Source organism: Pseudopipra pipra, chromosome 1, assembly GCF_036250125.1.
Source record: "Pseudopipra pipra isolate bDixPip1 chromosome 1, bDixPip1.hap1, whole genome shotgun sequence".
NCBI classification, from domain to species: Eukaryota; Metazoa; Chordata; class Aves; order Passeriformes; family Pipridae; genus Pseudopipra; species Pseudopipra pipra.
The window spans coordinates 56,710,124-56,728,213 of record NC_087549.1 but is presented as its reverse complement, the minus strand read 5'-3'; the positions used below and the strand labels follow the sequence as shown (position 1 = coordinate 56,728,213).

Genomic DNA, 18,090 nt, shown 5'->3' with positions numbered 1-18,090 from the left:
ATTTCTTTTACATTAATTATTCTCTTGAAGTTTCAAATCAGCATGGCAACATACAGAAAATCACTGCACTAAGCACAACAGAAATTCAGATGTGAAAACCACTCCTCAAATGAAGTGTAAATGTAAGCATTGCAAAAAATTATTTCAAAGTGTCTGCAAATATTACTTTAAATAAAAAATGACTGCATTAATTAAATGACTTCATGGGCGCAAGTCTGATAACTACTGAATAAAAAAAAAACCAACTCAGAAAGATAATCACCAATGAAAATAATTGCAATGTCAATTTTGTTTCCTTACAGTAAAAGCTGTAAAACCACATTCTAAATCTGGATAATAATGTCCTTATGTTATTTGTATTTCTTGAAGTGAATGGAATGTATTTTAGGAGCAAAAATTCAGTTTGACTCCCACCCACCCCCACCCTTACTAAAATATAGATACCTAGCATTTAAAATTTACTTAGCAGAACATGCCCATATGGAAAAAGTGGATGGAGATTTTTATTTTTTTTTTACCTAAAACCGAAGCCTAGCTGCTGGTTCAGAAGGCTGTGGCTGGACAACAGCACCTGTCCACCTAGTTGCAGCAGGTTATGTCCTTGCCCAGCTGCATTACAAGAAGGTCAGGAATCTGCTGGAGCTGTCTGAACAGGTCCCTGCTGTGGGTGCATGTCAAGGGCTGCTGTGGCGGGACAGCTACAGTCACGGAAACTGGAAGAAGCTGCTGTATCACCAGAGGCATTGCATCAGGACCTGATCGACACTGTCTGCCTGACAGTCTGGGAGTGGTGTAAGAAGAGATCTAACGATAGTATCCTGTGTAATTGGCTGTAATTGTCTATTATTTAAAAAATGACGTATGCATGAAGTATTATTAAAACTTTTCTATGGTAGCATAGTCCTGTTCTTGCCAGTGTTTCTATTGTAGAAAGCATTTCTGTCATATACTAACATGTTGATCTGAACATTAAACTGGTTCTGACAGAACCTTTTGGTCATTATTTCAGTCTCTTAGAATATGGTAAATCATAAACAGAATATATAAACTGAATACTGAAAACATGAAAACCAAATACCTATTATTCTAAAAATTAAATTCTGGAAGAAATATGTTTTTACTCCACTTAGTCTATAATATGCTCAAATCTCTCTTCCATACAGCTCTGGGAGGGAAGATTCTAGAAAAATAATCATGATCAGCCATGAGTATCAATATCTAGTACATGTTGGATAATGTGTAAGTGTTCTTAATTTGATTTGCAAATTATATAGTACCATAATGGAGGAGGTTCTAAATAAGTGATATATAAATGATAAAGCAAATCCAGCAAATCCACCAAAAAAAAAAAAAGAAAAATGTTGTTTCTGTAAATATACCCAAAGGCCACCAGGTGTCTCTGTCATAAAAGGAATGCATATAAATATACAAAAAAATATAATGCTAAAGAAAAAAAAATTCAATCTTCAACACACACACACACAACCCTCCACCCAAAAAAACAAACAATCAAAATTAACAAAACCCCCCAAAAGAACCAACCAAACAAAAAAAGCCCCAAACTCTAAGGATCAGTTGAATTTTAAACTAAAGTTATATGGAAAGGCAAATTGTTAATGCAGGACCAGACAAGTCCTCCTGCCAGTGTCAACAGTATTAGTGCGATCAAAATTATGTTTTTAATTCAGATTCTACTTCATGTTGCACCTTGCAAAACCTGCAAGCATTCTCATGCAAGGCACGTAAAAAGTCCCCAAAGTGTACCAGATCATGTGTTCTTCTAATTAAACATGAATTTATTTCAGTACAAGTTTATTAGTACTTTGAATTTAATTATGGTTCATGAAAAATGTGTTACTGGTTAGTTCATTTTATGGCACAGACAGATACTGACACAAATAAGCTGGTACAGACCCACTATCATAGGTGCAGTCACTATAGGAAGATACTAAATATCAGTACAGCTTATTCTTGTAGTAAAAGAGAAATAAAGAACACTGATATCAACTATTTATAGCAGCATATTGTGCATTAAAACATTCAATACTGAATGATGCAATTACTGATGATCTTGTTTGTGATGGTACTGGTATTACACATGAAGACAAACACTTCTGTTGCTGGCATGTAGTTATACAAGTGCACAGATGTGTTTTCTAAAAATGTAACAACAGGGTAAGTGTTTATTCACAAATGTGCACTTATCTCTTTTGAATTAAAGCACATATCCTCCCTCCTTCTTCATTATGGTAGTCCATGCTGTTCATATGAAAAGCTATTTGAGTAATATTCAGATTTTTGTTCTGCTTAACATGTCTTGAGACCAATTCTTAATTGTGAGCGCTGTAATTTTAACTTTTTGATAAAAGGTAAATACCAAGGAGGTGAATATTTTTGAAATACAGAATATCTGTTCCTTATGAAGTAATAGAAAATATATTTTTCTATACTTTCAAAAATCTCTTTTAATTTTGAAATTACTAAGCTATTTCTTGGACTACTTCTACAAAAATTAAAATATATATTTTCCCACACTTTCTCAGATTTCACACAACTGAAAGGAAAACATGAATAGCTGAAAAACTTTTTGTATAAAATCTTTGTCCAAATGTTCAGAAACGCCATTTTGATGTTTACAAATTTCATATAATAGCAAATACACTTAGTACATAAGATACAATGAAATAAAAATATACAGTAAAATTTATATAAAACAAATAGTAATATATACCCCAAAATAGTAGCATCATTGAGGGATACTAATGGCTGCAAAATTAGAAGGCATGTGAATTTCTTGGTTTGCCTTCTTCATTAGATAGAACCTGTTGTCTTTTCCACATCTCAGGTTCTTGACTTTTCTTAACTTCTCTTCTTCCCTTTCTATCATAAGCTCTTGGTATGGGCCACATTATTAATTGACCACCAAACCTACCTCCAAAACTTCGTCCGTATCAGAACACTCTTACATCTTCCTCTGTGCCTCCTTTTCTTGTTCAAGCTCTCATTTTGCTTTCTTTCCTCTTTTTCCCACATCTTTCTTCTTTCTTTCTACTCTTCCATCCCCTTTCTATATTTTTAATCTGATCCTTCCATACAACCTTTCATGCCTGGCTGGGCAGTGCTGGGAAGTCTCCTTTAGTATGGTGTCATGGATACATTATCCACTGTATAATAATAAAGATGCGTAAAAGAATTTTAATAGTCTAAGTATTTTATTTATGCAAATGTGTATTGAAATCAACCTTGATATTCTGTTTACAAGGTAATGAATCTTAGACAGAAATTTATTTGAAAGAGATTATTTCTCTTAAAGCAAAAGTACACACATTCCAGTAAAACTAAGTCTGCACTGTATAATTTAGATGGAGCTACAGGTAAACCATCCTTTTCCCTGCCCTTCATACAGGTCAAGAAGAGTGGACAGACTGCTCAAACAGATCGAAAATCTTGCAACAGCAAAATTGCACTGTAGAACCACCTTCAGCAGGCCATGGGGCAAAGCTTGGAACTTGTCTTTGTTGAATTTCCCTGTCTAACAGGTTGAAAAAAAACAACTACTCTTTGGGACAGCAGGACCATTAAATCTTCCTACACTATATGGATTGGAAGGAATCTTTGAACCCTTGATGTTCAGTTTCCAATGTTTCATTGGTTACTGGTGTCCCTATAATTCCCACTTTTTCCTGCAGTACCTCTCAGGATTTTGATAGTATTGTGCATATACCAAATCATCCCTTTTCTACACTAAGTTCTCCAGTGAATTTAGGAATTTAGTAATCTATTAACAGTAATACATTAATCTTGTATCTTTTTCAAATGAAATATTCATAGTAGAAATAAGAAAAACACAAAACCCCCTTGACATTTCTCTAGACCTCATCCATTATTATCCAGTTTATTTGTTTTGCATGTTATACGCTGTTTCCACAATACTTTTACTTGGCTGCAGAGCAAGAACTATCTTTTATATACATTTTATGCAGTAAAGCTTCATAAAAAACTGTATAAATAAATATAGCACAGTGTTGTGTATGTGGGTTTACATAAATTTAATTACAAAGAAGTAAATATAAAGTGACTCCTTCAATTTCAAGATAAAATATTTCAAGAAAACAGGCTCGTACTCTATTGCAGAAGACAACCCTGGCTTGCCAAATGCAAAAGCTTAACAATCATATTCCATTATTTGCAAAGAGAATAAACTTCAAAGCTAACAAATAGGATCTAGAAGAATTTATTCAAATCCATACAAAACTACATAAAATGTTTATTTCACTTCAAAAGTTATTTAAAGTCGACTATGAACTGTCTGAGTAAGAAAACAGGATTATACTAATTTAACAGTATCCCATTTTCTCCAGTATGGATTTTCCACTAAAGGACTGATGGAGTAAATTGTTTTCATTGTCTCAGTCTAGACAGTAGCTAGATTAGGATCAAAAAGATGCCAGCTTTCATTTGATCAGGCATACAGACGGTATTTAGCTAACTGTGGTATACAGAAAGTGAAATGCATGGAAAAGAAAGTATCTGCTTTCAATGAATAATTGTAACAGTTTATCCACTACAGATGTTAGGAACTTATTAGCTGGGGGGGGAGGGTGATTAGGGGGAAAAAAAAAGTGAAATAGTCTTTTTAAGACCTAATGCTGTATAATCCCTCTGTGAAATATGGGTAAGAAAAAATATGTCTACCATAGGCCAGAGTCAGATCCTTTAGAATTCTAATGTGAGCTATGGCATATACTCTCAGGCCTTGACCTGTTTCTCAGCCAATGGACTTATGGAAGTTAGCTTTTCCAATGAGTGGACAACTCCGGGAATCATTTCATGAATCCAACATACTTTACCCACAAAGCATTAATTGAAGAGGAGGTCTTTGCCAGACTAGGTATGGCCTAGTGAGGAAGGCAATGAACAGCCAGGAGGAGAACATGTATCCACATACACGTAAATACTAGCAGGTATGCACACACACACATGCATACAGAGGCAAATTCTGTTTCCAACAACGATCTCAAACATTTGCATGTACAGCTGAAGAAAGTAATTCTGCCATAGGAAGAAAGGTGTATGTAAGAACTTAGGCTGCAGGAGTCAAAACTGAGAAGGAACAGAACATAGAATCACAGAATGGTTGAGGTTAGGAGGGACATCTGGAGGTCATTTGGTCCAAAACCCCTGCTCAAACAGGACTGTCCAGAACTGTTTGCTTAGGACCACATCCAGGTGGCTTATGAGGTGGAGGACTGGTAGGCAGTGCTCAGTCACCCTCACAGTGAAAAAGTGCTTCCTGATGTTCAGAGAGAACCTTCTGTTTCAGTTTATGCCCATTATCTTTTGTCCTGTCAGTGGGCACCACCGGAAAGAGCCTGGCTTTGTTCTGTTTGCATCCCCCTTCAGATGCTTATACATATTGATTAGGACCCCCCCAAGCCTTCTCTTTTCCAGGCTGAGAAATCCCAGCCCTGCTTTCACTCAGCTTTTTAAAAAACCTTTCACAGCAGGATTCTTTGACCTTTCAGGACCTGCAGATCCGCACTGACAGAGAAACGACGTACTTGGAAACAGGAAAGACTGTAACACATTTGTACGAGGGAAGCTAAAGAGAAAGTTACAGACACAGAGTAGCAGGGAACAAGTGTTTCACACACAAGCTGAAGGAGGGCTGCTGACACCGCAGCCAAGTGGGGCGGGATGAGCTCTACCCACGGCAGAGAGCGGGCAACATGACAGACGGCACACGTGTTCCTGCTCAAAGGAGGACGTGGTTTATTTTTTGCAAGGAACCAGAGCATTGATCCAACTGAACGAGTCTCCCCACCGGGGAGATGACAGCGTCCACCCGCGCCGCATCCCGGCCCCGTGTCACGGTGTCACACTCGCCTCCCCGCTCGCTGCCTCCAAGGGCGCCCTTCGGCGCCGCGGAAACCCCCGGGCCGGGCCGGACCGTGGTGGTCACCGTGCCCTCAGCCAGACCCACCGCCCTCGCCTGCGTGAAGCGCCCCCAAAGCCGCCGCCACCTCCCGTCCCTCGCCCGTGGCCTCCGCGCGTGCGCCGTGGGGAAAGGTCGGCGCTTCCCGTTCCGGCCGTGGCGCGGCTCCCGGGAACATGGCAGCGGCGGCGGGCGCGCGGACGCGGGGCCTCCTCTGGGCGGCAGGTGATGGGCGGGAGGCAGCAGCTCCTCCGGGCTTGGGCGGGGGGGATAGAGGGAGGTAAAAGCGGTGAGGCTGGGAGCAGGGCGGCAGGGGAGGGGCGGGCTGGGCTGTGGGGGAGCGCTGGAGGCGAGAGGGGCCAGGGTCGAGGGAGGAGGGGCGGCTGTCAGCGCGGTGAGCCTGTCGCTTGGCGTGGGGGAGAGCCCCGGGGTGACTCGGACATCACTCACGGAACGCTTCTCCTTGCCTCGCAGTGGTGGCACATGTGGTGGCGTCAGGCGCGGGTTTTGTGAAGGATCTGGATGAGTCGTAAGTACTGGGGTGTCCTGCCTTATGGCCTAAATAGTGCTTGTGTTCTTGTGGGGAGCATGACCCCAGACTTTGTGCATAGTGTGCTTGTCAAGAAAGCTGCACTGGAAAAGTTTGCCTTTTTCTTAGCAGTAATGGCAGAAAGACTGTGGCCCGAAGTATCATCGAATGTTCTGTGTTAGAGGGAACCCACAAGGCTCTGAAGGCCAACTCCTGACCCTATGCAGGATAGCCCCGAAAATCACACCATGTGACTGAGTGTATCGTCCAAATGCTTCTTGAACTCTGTCAGGCTTGGTGCTGTGACCACTTCTCTGGAGAGCCTGTTCCAGTGCCCAACCACCCTCTGGGTGAAGAACCTCTCTCTAATATCCAATGTAAACCTCCCTTAACACTACTTCAGACCATTCCCTCGAGTCACCTCAGACAGGAAATCAGTGTCTGCCCCTCTGCTTCCCCTCATGAAGAAGTTGTAGACCATGATGAGGCCTTCCCTCAATCTCACCTATTAAATAGGTTCAGTTAACGAACCTGAGGAACAATTTAATTTTTCAGGTGTTTTTAAAGCTGTTATTGCAGGTGGTATTGCCAGAAATGTTCTTGGAGTTCCTTGTTCTTTCTTGCTTTTTGGTAGTGTAAATATAGTGGTGTATTCGTGCCTGCCCCAAGTAAAAGCTGATTGTGTTTAACCAGGTTCTTCATTAGAGTTTGCTGCGTGGCTGCTGCAGGGGACTGGGAGAACGAGTATAAGTGCATTCATGCATGGCCAGAAACGGAAAAGAGAAGGAGGCTTGGAGGACTAGTTCGTGGCTGCTTGAAGTGCCAGTTACATTCCAGTGTAAAAACGTGCCTTTACAGCAGAATCAGCCCTGAGACTGTGTAGGAGTTGAAATGGGCAATCCTGCCATTAAGCTGGTTGTGTAGTGTCGTTGGTCGTGTACTGCCTTGCTTTAGCAGTTTGGTGGTTACGTAGGTGCTGTTGCCCCAAAAAATTACCTGACATAAATTACATGACTCGTATTTTCAAGGACTGAAGATAGGCTAAGTGAATGTATCTGTGCTCCTGCATCACATTCCCATATCATGTTTGTACAGGCGTGAATTTAAATGCATTTGCTGTTTTGGAGTGAGAAAACATAAATCTGTAGTCACATAACTTTTTAAATAACCGATAAAAGAAAATTCTGTTTTACAACACTTGGATTTTTCAACTACAAAACTACAGAGATACCTGTCTTTGCACTTGGGAGTAAGAATTGATGAGTTGTTCAGGACAGGGGGGTTTTTGTGTCTTTTTTTCTTTTTTAGCTACTTGGCAAATGGTGAAAAAGATCAGGATAACAATTTTAAAAAAAAAACAAACCTGGAAGCAGTGACTGGTGAAATTTCAAATTTTCCATTTGATAGATACCTAAACTTAATGGACTTTTTGCTGTTGCTGAAAGTTTTGGGTTTTATTTGAATTCTGGTAGTTGTAAACAATGCCAACTAGTATAAGATGTGTGTCCCTTTCCCAAGTTTGCAGGATATGGGAAAAAGAAGTCTCAGAGCAGAACTAACAGAGGTACAAGGTAGTCAGCATCACCCAGCTGGGCTATGGAAGGGATGCAGAATAAAAGCTGTGGTACCTATTGGCTTGTGCTGCTGATCTGCTGCCTCAGATCAGTATTCATCTTGCAATGTTTGTGTACTTCTTCTAGTGTGATAATGAAGCAGTTAAGTAACCTAATTAAAAAGGGAAATATTTTTCTCTCTGTGAGGATGTACTGGTGGCTCAACGCAGGATCAGAAGCATAAGAAACGGTGCAAAGGGAGTAAGAAGCAAGACAGCAAGGAATAAACACAGCAGCTGTGTTGGTTGAAGGCCCTCGTAATTGTGGGCTTGGTTTTCAGTTTTGCTTCATACTGGTTTCTTTTAACTGTTCATGATTAAGTGAGGTGCTTGGTTTAAGTGGAGGTTGAGAGAACATTTGATCATGTAGTTTGGAAGAGGTATGTATTTGAGACAAATAATTTTGATTCAAGGATGTGCAACACCTTTCCATCAATGTGATTGTGTCTCTGTCAGCTGACAGGGGATTGATTGCACAACTCATTTAAAAAGAGGCACTGAAATGTTACAACAGAAAATATATTTATAGGTCCTAGGAATAGCACCTTCATAGAATGCTTGAATACTCTTTCGTACAGAAACTTCTGGTTCTGTTCAGCAGGATATTGAACTTTCTTAATATTGTCTAGTAATTTAATCATTGACATTACCAAAACTACTAGTTTTTATAGTTGGGTTTTTGTCACACTTGAAATTTTAGTTTCTGTGGCAGTTGATTAAATAGGTGCTTGTGAATGAAATTTATTATTGTAAAAACTATGGTATTTTTTTATATTACCTTAGGCCAAAGTTATTAGATTCCATTGGAATATTCAGCTTCCAGACGTTTCTTTTCTTTTCCTTTTTTCATTGCTGTCTACTGGTTTTGTAAGATTTTAGTCTACCTTTCTCAGTGCTGTAATGTTCTTTGCAATCTCCTGTAACAGTTGTACTGTGGCAGAGGGAGGAGAACAATTAATTGTAAATTCTTCTTTTACAAAGCAAAAGTGATATTCTAAATTAAAGCACAGCCAGGATCTTATGATTCAGTAGCTGCTTTCTGCCTCTTGCATCATAACCAATTATTTAACATTGTAATTGGAAGTTAGCTGTAGCTCTGTTAGAGTTCTCAAGAGATGCCAGACTCTAACTGGTTTTTTCATTACCTCTATAGCATTTAGGGTGGTGAAGTAAATTTTTAGTGAGTTGCTCAACTAAGCAATTTTGTGACTTAAAAATGCTGCTTTCCTAGAGCAGTTTTATGTTAGTTGCTGCAAATACCTTTCCTGCTGTACAGGTATTGCAACCTTGTTATGCCATCAATAAAAAAGGCTGGAATTTACCAGTGAAATGCTGCATTTCTAAGTTTCAAACACTCAGCATTGTAATTAGATTGTATTCATGATTTCTGAATTATTTCTTTCAAACAGCAAGCCACCATCAGCATTAGTATTTCTTCAAGACCATTATGGACTATTACAGGTTCAGCTTTAAATGAAATATAATAAATATTCTCTGATTCTGCTTACTGCCTATGAGCCATTTATAGGCATGCTGTGTATTGGGAATTGGTGAGTTGGGCTATAACTTCTGTTAAGCGGATTTTAGAGTGTAGATCACACACTACATAATTATATAAAAATATTCATTTCTTTTCACAATAGGAGTGTTGCAGTACGAATGTTGTATCATGTATGTTATAGCATGTGACATTAATCCCAGTCCTAGTCACTTTTATGAAGCCTGTCTTACAGAAATAAACCTTACGTTGAATTTCTGGCTTAATTATTTATCTACATAGAAATCGTGAAGTAATGCAATAATTCGTATTATCATGTAGTGACAACAGTTCAGTGAATTGTGTAAGCAGCATTTTGGAAGGTAGCAACTTTGATTTATCATGTTCTATTTTTATTTTAGAGGTTTTAGCATTTAGTGACAGATTTACAGTTAATAAAGCTAGTCAATTCACTTAAATGTCATTTGTCTGGCATTAAAAATATTCAGTAGTACTTGTGTATCTCTGGTTTTTATCAATCACTTGAACATTTTTATTCCAGTAAGTTGGTTTCTTGTGTGCAATTTCAATAAAGCCATAAACTGACACACCTATAGTAGATTGTTAAAGGCGGTTGAACTAAAATTGCTTTGTGTGTTAATATTAGAGATAATTTATTTAGTTTACATTCAGTAAAGCTAAGATTAACATTGTAAACCAATGCTTTAAGAGTCTGTATTAGTTGATCTGTAAAAATACAACAGTGTACAATATTTAATATCACTAAGACAACTGCAAAATACTTCTTCCCCTTAAAATACATATGATAATCAAATATCTTTTGTACGTATTCTTATTTCTTGTTGTTTTTTTTCTTTTTTTGTTTTTGTTGTTGTTTGTTTGTTTGTTTTGTCTTGGGAGGTAATTATAGGAACCTATATCTGTGTGTGTAGTAGCATGTGCAGGGGCATTGTTAATACTAGAAAATCTTATCTCCTCTGTTTCTTCACACCCAAAGAAAGAATCTTTATTTTGGATTTTGCCTGTTTCGCACGTGCACTTCAGTGTTTTATTTTCAGATTTGTTGATTTTGTTTTTTCCCTTTTTAGGTTTAAAGAAAACCGTAAAGATGATATTTGGCTCGTAGATGTGAGTATATGAGAAAAATGGGAAGATCTGCTAGTGGAAATCAAAAGATAGGATGTACAATGCTACACTTTGTAGTAAGGCTGCTTCATCGTTTGGAAAATTGTTTGTGCATGATGCAGAAAAATTTCCTGACAGTAATTCTGACAGGATGGAAAAGCAATCTATATTGTTCATGGTGAACCAGGAATAGGCTGAATATTGCATGCAGATAGGCTTCATCCTATATTTTGCAGTCCTTAAAAAAAGAAAGCAGGTTACCTAACACAATCAGGAGGTGATAACCTCTTTTCAAAATTGTTATGGTTCCGTTCTCCAATTATATCAGCTAATGGGTGTTCTAGACATTTATTAGCACTGCAAGATCAAATACATGAAAGGCTTCATTTACTTTTCTAACTTATTTGGAAAGTTTTGGTGCTCCTTATTTCAGGGACAAGGAATTGCTAAAAAGATTGAGCTTGTTTGTGGATGAGGTAAAATTCCTTTTATCTCACCTAAATGTGTACTGTAATGCTCAAAATTGTATTATTTAGATTTGTTATTTTTGAGTGGGGAAAAACTAAATGTGCTGATTCAGAGTTATCAGTAAAGTATAACAAAACAAAATTCAGCTTTGTCAGGTTGTAACCTGATCTTGTTATACCAAAACATCGATATCTTCCCTATTAATTTCACTGAGGTGTTGCAGCAAGACATAGGCAGAAAGGTGAAATAGAGTCTCAGCTCTGCTTGGTCCTGAGAAAATGGGATCAATTTTTCACTGTGCTTCTATAAAAGTAGTTGCTGAAGAACCGAAATCCAGAGGACAGTTTCGGGAAGTAGGTATAGTATCTATTGCCCTTCTGCTATTGACAGATACTGGCACAATCCCGGATAGATTGTTTACATGATCTCTTATCTTTCAAAGAAAAGAGGAAAATATTCCAAAAGATTTTTAAAAATGTTACCACACCATCGATTTTTAAATAAGAAATCATGTAATAGTGCAACAATTTAATGTATTCTTTTCAAACTTGTGCCTTCATCTTAAAAGTAGGACCAAATCATAAATGCTGCATGTCATGCTACCCTTGTAATTAACTTGCAATTTTATTAAGATATAAGGAGAACCATGACTGGAAAATAAGCCTTGCTAATGATTTGAGGGTTAGTTGTAGAATCAACTTCTACTAATTTATTTTTTTTAATAAAATATTTTTGCTTCTCAGTTTTATGCACCTTGGTGTGGCCACTGCAAGAAACTAGAGCCTGTGTGGAATGAAGTGGGCATAGAAATGAGAAACATGGGCTCTCCAGTAAAAGTTGGGAAGATGGATGCAACTTCCTTTTCTAGTAAGTATGGTTTGGTTAGGAGTAATTTCATTGCAGACTCTGTTTTGAGACTGTTAGTTTTTTTCATTAAGTCATTCTTCTGTTCTGTATCATAGCACAAGTATGCAAACAGTCATTGGAGAACAATTTCCCGATCTTTTTCTTTCTAAAAGTGACAACTTGCTGTAGTGTGCAGTTTTTATCACATTCGTTTCTGCTTGTGTAGGGAATTCTTCCTGACAAATGGAAGGTAAAAGCTTTTCAAAGATCTGCTTTTGATACGCCTCTTAGAGTACTTATATAAGCATTTTATGTGCTGCGTCTCTTCACAGCATCCAGTTTTAGGTTCCTTGTATTACTGTTGGAGAAGTGCTTTGTGTTCTTGCTGTTATTCTTTTCAGGTAATCGGTCCTTAAGCTGTTACAGAAAGCCTGCTGAAATCTTTGAATTTACTCTTGAGCCAATTTTTTCCCATCTTTCTCTGTAAATGTCTTCTTGAAGAACCAAATTTAGCTCTAAGGCTTTCTTTTTTGCTTTTCCTATGTATTGACCTTCTCAGAGAAAACCCAAAACTTTAGGTATTCAGAGAAGTGGTTTGGGTAGATGTGAGAGGATTGTTGAATGCTTAACAGTATTTTATTTGTTTTCATATGCTTGTTTATTGTCATTTCACTTGAATCTGTGTTGAACCAGGAGGATATTTAAGAGGGAAGGCATAGGGAGGAGTGGGGCCCAATGGAGATCTATATGTAATAAAATTTTATAAATACATGTAACATTTTTAATTAATCCCCATTAAATCTGGTTATTCAGCTTTGTTGTATTTGCGTAAAATATTATGCAGAATACTTTTTTGAGTGATATTCCAGTTTTTCTGTGCTTACCTGTAGCAGAGTTTGGTCTTTTGAGATCAAAATGATTTTGTCTCAAACACCAATTTATTGTATGTAGCTTTTTCTGTAAAACCATAGAAATTTTGTTACATCTTAAAGATACTTATTTGCTATAGTAAGTCTGGAGCATTAGAAATTTCAAGTTCATTTCATGGATCTCTAGCTTTCCAGTCATATATATAAAATTCTAAACCATATAAATTGTATGGACTCTTACCCTGAAATATTTGCATCTGTCATCCTGATGCTAAATTCTTATATTTTATACCTAGAACAGAATTGGCACATTGTTTTAGTTCTATAATTCAGTTTTGCACATATAAAAATTACTGAAAGCTGCAAGGGTTCCTTTGTGCCCTGGAAAAGTCTTTCTACTCAGATTTGTTACCAATTTTATAAAATAGAGTGTCCAATAAATCTCTTGAAATAGTTTTGCACTTTTATTTTGAAAGTGGAAATTTTATAACATCTGGATATGAAAAGCTCAAGTCAGTTCTGCTTGATATCTTTCCAATCTAAAGATTCTATGAAATCAAAGTAATTCAGTCTTGAGAGTATCAGAAGGAAATGCAGCTGGAACTTGTGGACATGGAACCAGAAAGGACCATGAATGGTTGGCTCTGCATAGTTTGTGTTCCTAGTTGAAATAGGAAGTAGTGTGAAAAATCTGGACTATGGGTAGCTTGTTGTCAGAGAGCTGAAATCACAGATGAACATATAAATCATCCAGTAAGTGTTACCTCAGGTGGCTCTGCGTTATGAGGACACAGGAGTTTTATCAAGAGAGGTCACCTGTTGTGTTATCAGTTGAATTTTCAGGGGGGTTTGCCTCAAAGTCAACTGAATGTGATCAGAGTAGAAACACATCACGCCTCAGGCTGGCACAACTGTTGCTGTTTGCCTGTACTGCATTCTTTATATCAAGAAGTGGAGGTGATGGTGTAAATAGTATGTCACTTCCAGGATGTTGAGAGAATTTTGGTAATCTCCAAGGCTGTGAGGTTTAAAAATAATGTATTGTCTGTTTTCTAGTTCTCCTGTCCATGCATGAGAGCTGTTGTCAGCTCTTGTGATTGAATGTTCTAATATACATTTTAATGCATTTTAAGTCTATGTAGTAGAGCTGTGAGAGGAAAGGATCAGAATAAAATTGATCCTAGTACCCGTATTTCTTAGAACAGTCATCTTTGACTAAGATGCCTGTAGGTGAGCTGCTAGTTTTATTTGTAGTGCTGTGCAGTAAGGCACTGATCCAGGCAAACAACCCTAGGGTCACAGTTCCTAAACTGTTACTGAGAGCCCTGCACACAAGTCCTCCCACATCTGCTTGCTCTGACATATGGTTGGTAGCTTTAGAATGTTTGTTATAGGTATTGACTCTTCGTGCTTTTTGAGTGCAGGAATTTTTACTCAATAGGGAATTGCACAAGTGTTGTCAGAATTTTATACTTAATTTTAGCCTTTTTTGAAGACTACTTAGTTTTGGAAAACACTGAATTGACTGAAAAGTATAGTTTAAGATGGTAGTTGCAAATTGTACTCGTATAATAGATGGTAGCAAGATACAAGGTTTTAAACAAACCTGAGGTGGGGGAAAAAGTTCTGCAGTTGTTTTGCTTTTCACCACTTTAGTAAGCAGCAGGTAAATAACTGATTGCTTAGAAAGTGTCTGTGTCTGGTGAGGTTCATTTATGTCTGCAGAATGCAGATGTAAAACCTTTTTTGTAACTACTGCAGTATGATATTGCACTTCTGTTATTAGGCATTACTGTAGCATATAACGATATGTCACATGTCTTGTATTTCTTTCAAGCATTACTATTTACTATTGTACATCCTTGATGCTTGATTCTTGCCTCTAGTATTTTCAGTCAATTGTGTATGTATTTTAAAATGCATGGTACCTTTTGGTTAGAACAGGTCAAGCATGTCTATTTAGAGGATTCTCATGGCCTTTGAGTTGTGGCACATGAATTGAGAGCCTATGCTGGGACCCTTCAGCACTTCTTTAAGAGGTCCAAAATTTAGTAGCTTAATAAGAGCAGCTCCTTGAAAGCAAGTAAAATAATTCATGTTAAACTAAGTGGGAGTTCTTTCATTTGTTATTGTGGCTTGAATAGTAAACTATGTTTAAAGATTAAGGTAGGAGAGCAAGAAAGTCTTGGTTCACTTTGGCATTAACATATTTCTTTCAGGTATTGCATCTGAATTTGGTGTACGAGGCTATCCAACAATTAAGCTGTAAGTTGATGCTTCCTATTGAATTTCTAACACTGATTTGATGACACTAAAGAAAACATAGCCTTGTTCATTTAAAAATCTCAAATAAACCAATCACAAAAAACCTGTAAAACCCAAACCAAGAAAAACCCCCAAAAAACACTCCACCATCTCATGGTGGCATTGTCCTTGATTTCTACTGGACTGTTTTGCTGTGAAATTCAGTCATGTCCATCATCTTATTTAGAAACAGAATTCTTAATAGACAGGTTAACAAATTGGACTTCATTTAACTGCTGTTTTCTATGCAGTTATGTAGAAGTGTGTGTACATAAATATGTCTTTCAAATATATATACACACAACTATTATAAAAAGGAATTCCTTCCTCCACTTGATTTGACATCTTTAGAGTGATTCAGGCAGTAAGTGCATAGCTGAGTCTTCCTGTTAACTTCTTGTAAGCTGCTGATTGCATTTTCTTATTTTCAGTTACCTCTCTCTTCTCTCCTGTGTACCTTAAAAACCTTATGTAAATGACAGTAGTAGTTATTGTGTAGGCTGAAGGGTGAGAAAAGTTGTTTAACAAGAGAAGTATATGTAGTTTTTTTTTCACCTGATTTAAAAAAGACAGTGGAGGACAAAAATTATAGGAAAATATCAATCCATAATGATATTCTATGTACTTGCTTATAACACATGTAGTTTATAGTCCAGTACAAGGTCATATTAAATATTAAGACACAGTAATTTGTGGTCCTTTTTACTGTGAACAGACTGGGGGTTTTAGCAGGTTATTTTTTAAGCAAATAATACTCATAATATGTAATAATGAATCTTGTCAAAGTGACAAGAAGGCAACAAGAGATATTTAACTTATTAATCTTTAAGGATGAAAAATTTTATTGGCATATAGAGGCATTGAAAACTCACTTTATCATTACTTCTTTCCTGTGAGTTTCCTAAACCTATATGGATTTAAAGAAAGCCTCTTAGAATTAGTGAAACTTACTGGAATACTCTAATAATGCAAGTGTGCTACGTCCCCTGTCAGCAGAGTACCATAAGCTGACCAACACTTCATGTAAGCTTAATTTAATACATACATTCAGAAGATTTGGCAGGTTATTTGATACCTTTCAATTATAAAAAAAAATAAATAAACAAGTTTATATGTTTGTCTTTTATAAAGACTAATACCTCAGTAGTATAAATGTTGAGTGTTTGGGGTTTGATTTGGGTGTGGGGTGGGATTTTTTTATACAGTCATAAGCAAATGTTCTAAGTTATCTGTGTGCTTACAGAGTAAATGACTGCTGTGCACTAGAAAAATAAATGTAAAAGAATGCTAATTATTTCAAAAAGTCAATAAATCAGATACTGTGTAAATATTTTTTTACTGCATAATTGCGTTGTATTGCATTATTGGGTTTTATAATTTGCTGACCACTTCTTTTGCTTCTCACTCATTAAAAGGTGACTGTAATAAACCTGTGAAGATTGAGTAATTCTGCATGTACAAATGTAGTTTAGGTCATTTCAGTTCTGTTCTTTTTTTGTCTTTCCCATTTATCTAGCTTAAAAGGTGACTTGGCATACAACTATAGAGGACCTAGAACCAAAGATGATATAGTTGAATTTGCTAATAGAGTGGCAGGGTAAGTATACTCTTCTGTGAAACTGGTTCTGCTGACTTAAAACTTACGTAGGATTTTGAGCCAAGAATTAAATCTGTTTAAAAAACAACAAGATACTGACACAAACTTAAAAACTATATGTGCTACTGATGCCTATCACTATATGTGTCACTGCATGTGAGGCTGGTGGTGAGTGGCATGGAGAGAGTACAGAGAGACTGGCTAGCCACAATACCTTCCTTACAGTGCAAGAACTAAGGGCTTTTCAGAGTACTGGAAACTATGAACAAATGAAGCTCAGGGAAGTCAGAAACAAGAATGCCAATCTAAATGTTGGCTGACAGGCATCATTACTAAGGCAGAAGATGTTTCATGCTCTGAAGTTGTGCTTCTGAAAAGTATGCCATAGGCACCATAAGGAAATGCTTTGGCAGGATTGTTCATAACAATTTCCGTTGGCTCTTTTTTTCTTCCCTACAGTGGCCTGTGGCCTTAAAATGTTGTTGACAAGTAAACTTTGGGGAGAAAAAAAGTCACATTTTTTTCCTTCATTCTAAAAAATAATTAAGAAGCTTTGATATAGGAGCAATAATATTCATTGTTGTTCGGAAGTCTGTAGTTTAGGAATATTGAGGGATCAGAATTTTTTAAGATTTAAGACCACATTTCATAACTACCGTGCTTAAATTCAGAATTTTATCTCTTAAATGACTGAGACCTTATTGTAGCCTTTCACTAAGAGGTCTTATAAGAAAGAAGAAGAGAGACTTTTTATCAGGGTCTGTACTGACAGGATAAGGGGCAATGGTTTTAAACAGAAAGGGGATAGATTTAGATTAAATATCAGGAAGAAATTCTTTACTGTAGGGGTGGTAAGATGTAATTCTTTACTGTAAGGATGCCCCATCCTGGGAAGTGTTCAAGGCCAGGCTGGGTGGGGCTTTGAGCAACCTGGTCTAGTGGCAGGTGTCCCAGCCCATGGTTGGAGGATGGGACCAGATGATCTTTAAGGTCACTTCCAGTCCAGCTCAGTCTCTAATTCTGTGACCAGTAAATGACATGCATGTTTCCATTGTAGCAACATCTTGTACTAAGATATGAGTTTTAAATTTAAGTGTGCTATTTGAGGAACATAACACGTTATTTTAGGGGGAATTTTTCTTTTTTTCTTTTCCCTTTTAGTTGAAAATAAAATAATAAATTGAAAAATTGAATTAATGTGCATTGTGTAATTTAATTTAAAAAAAACACAAAAAATTGTATGACTTTTCTTGTGGATTTTTATTTGTTTGGGTTTTGCAGGTTGCAAAAACTAAGGTTTTTCTTTC

The 18,090-nt window shown here is 37.2% G+C and overlaps 1 protein-coding gene across 3 annotated transcripts in view; it reads left to right on the top strand.

Annotated features, from left to right (window-relative positions):
* Positions 1 to 6,051: 6,051 nt before the first annotated feature.
* TMX3 (thioredoxin related transmembrane protein 3) overlaps positions 6,052 to 18,090 on the top strand; it is a 28,253-nt gene continuing 16,214 nt past the window's right edge. Inside the window, exons 1-6 of one of the 3 annotated variants that reach the window (XM_064657691.1) lie at positions 6,052 to 6,160; positions 6,410 to 6,464; positions 10,663 to 10,702; positions 11,911 to 12,034; positions 15,102 to 15,147; positions 16,703 to 16,783. In XM_064657691.1, coding sequence (XP_064513761.1) covers positions 6,112 to 6,160; positions 6,410 to 6,464; positions 10,663 to 10,702; positions 11,911 to 12,034; positions 15,102 to 15,147; positions 16,703 to 16,783 — 395 coding nt within the window. In that variant the 5' untranslated portion in view covers positions 6,052 to 6,111. The remainder of the gene's footprint in view (positions 6,161 to 6,409; positions 6,465 to 10,662; positions 10,703 to 11,910; positions 12,035 to 15,101; positions 15,148 to 16,702; positions 16,784 to 18,090) is intronic. The other 2 variants (XM_064657681.1, XM_064657671.1) reach the window with 2 other exon arrangements.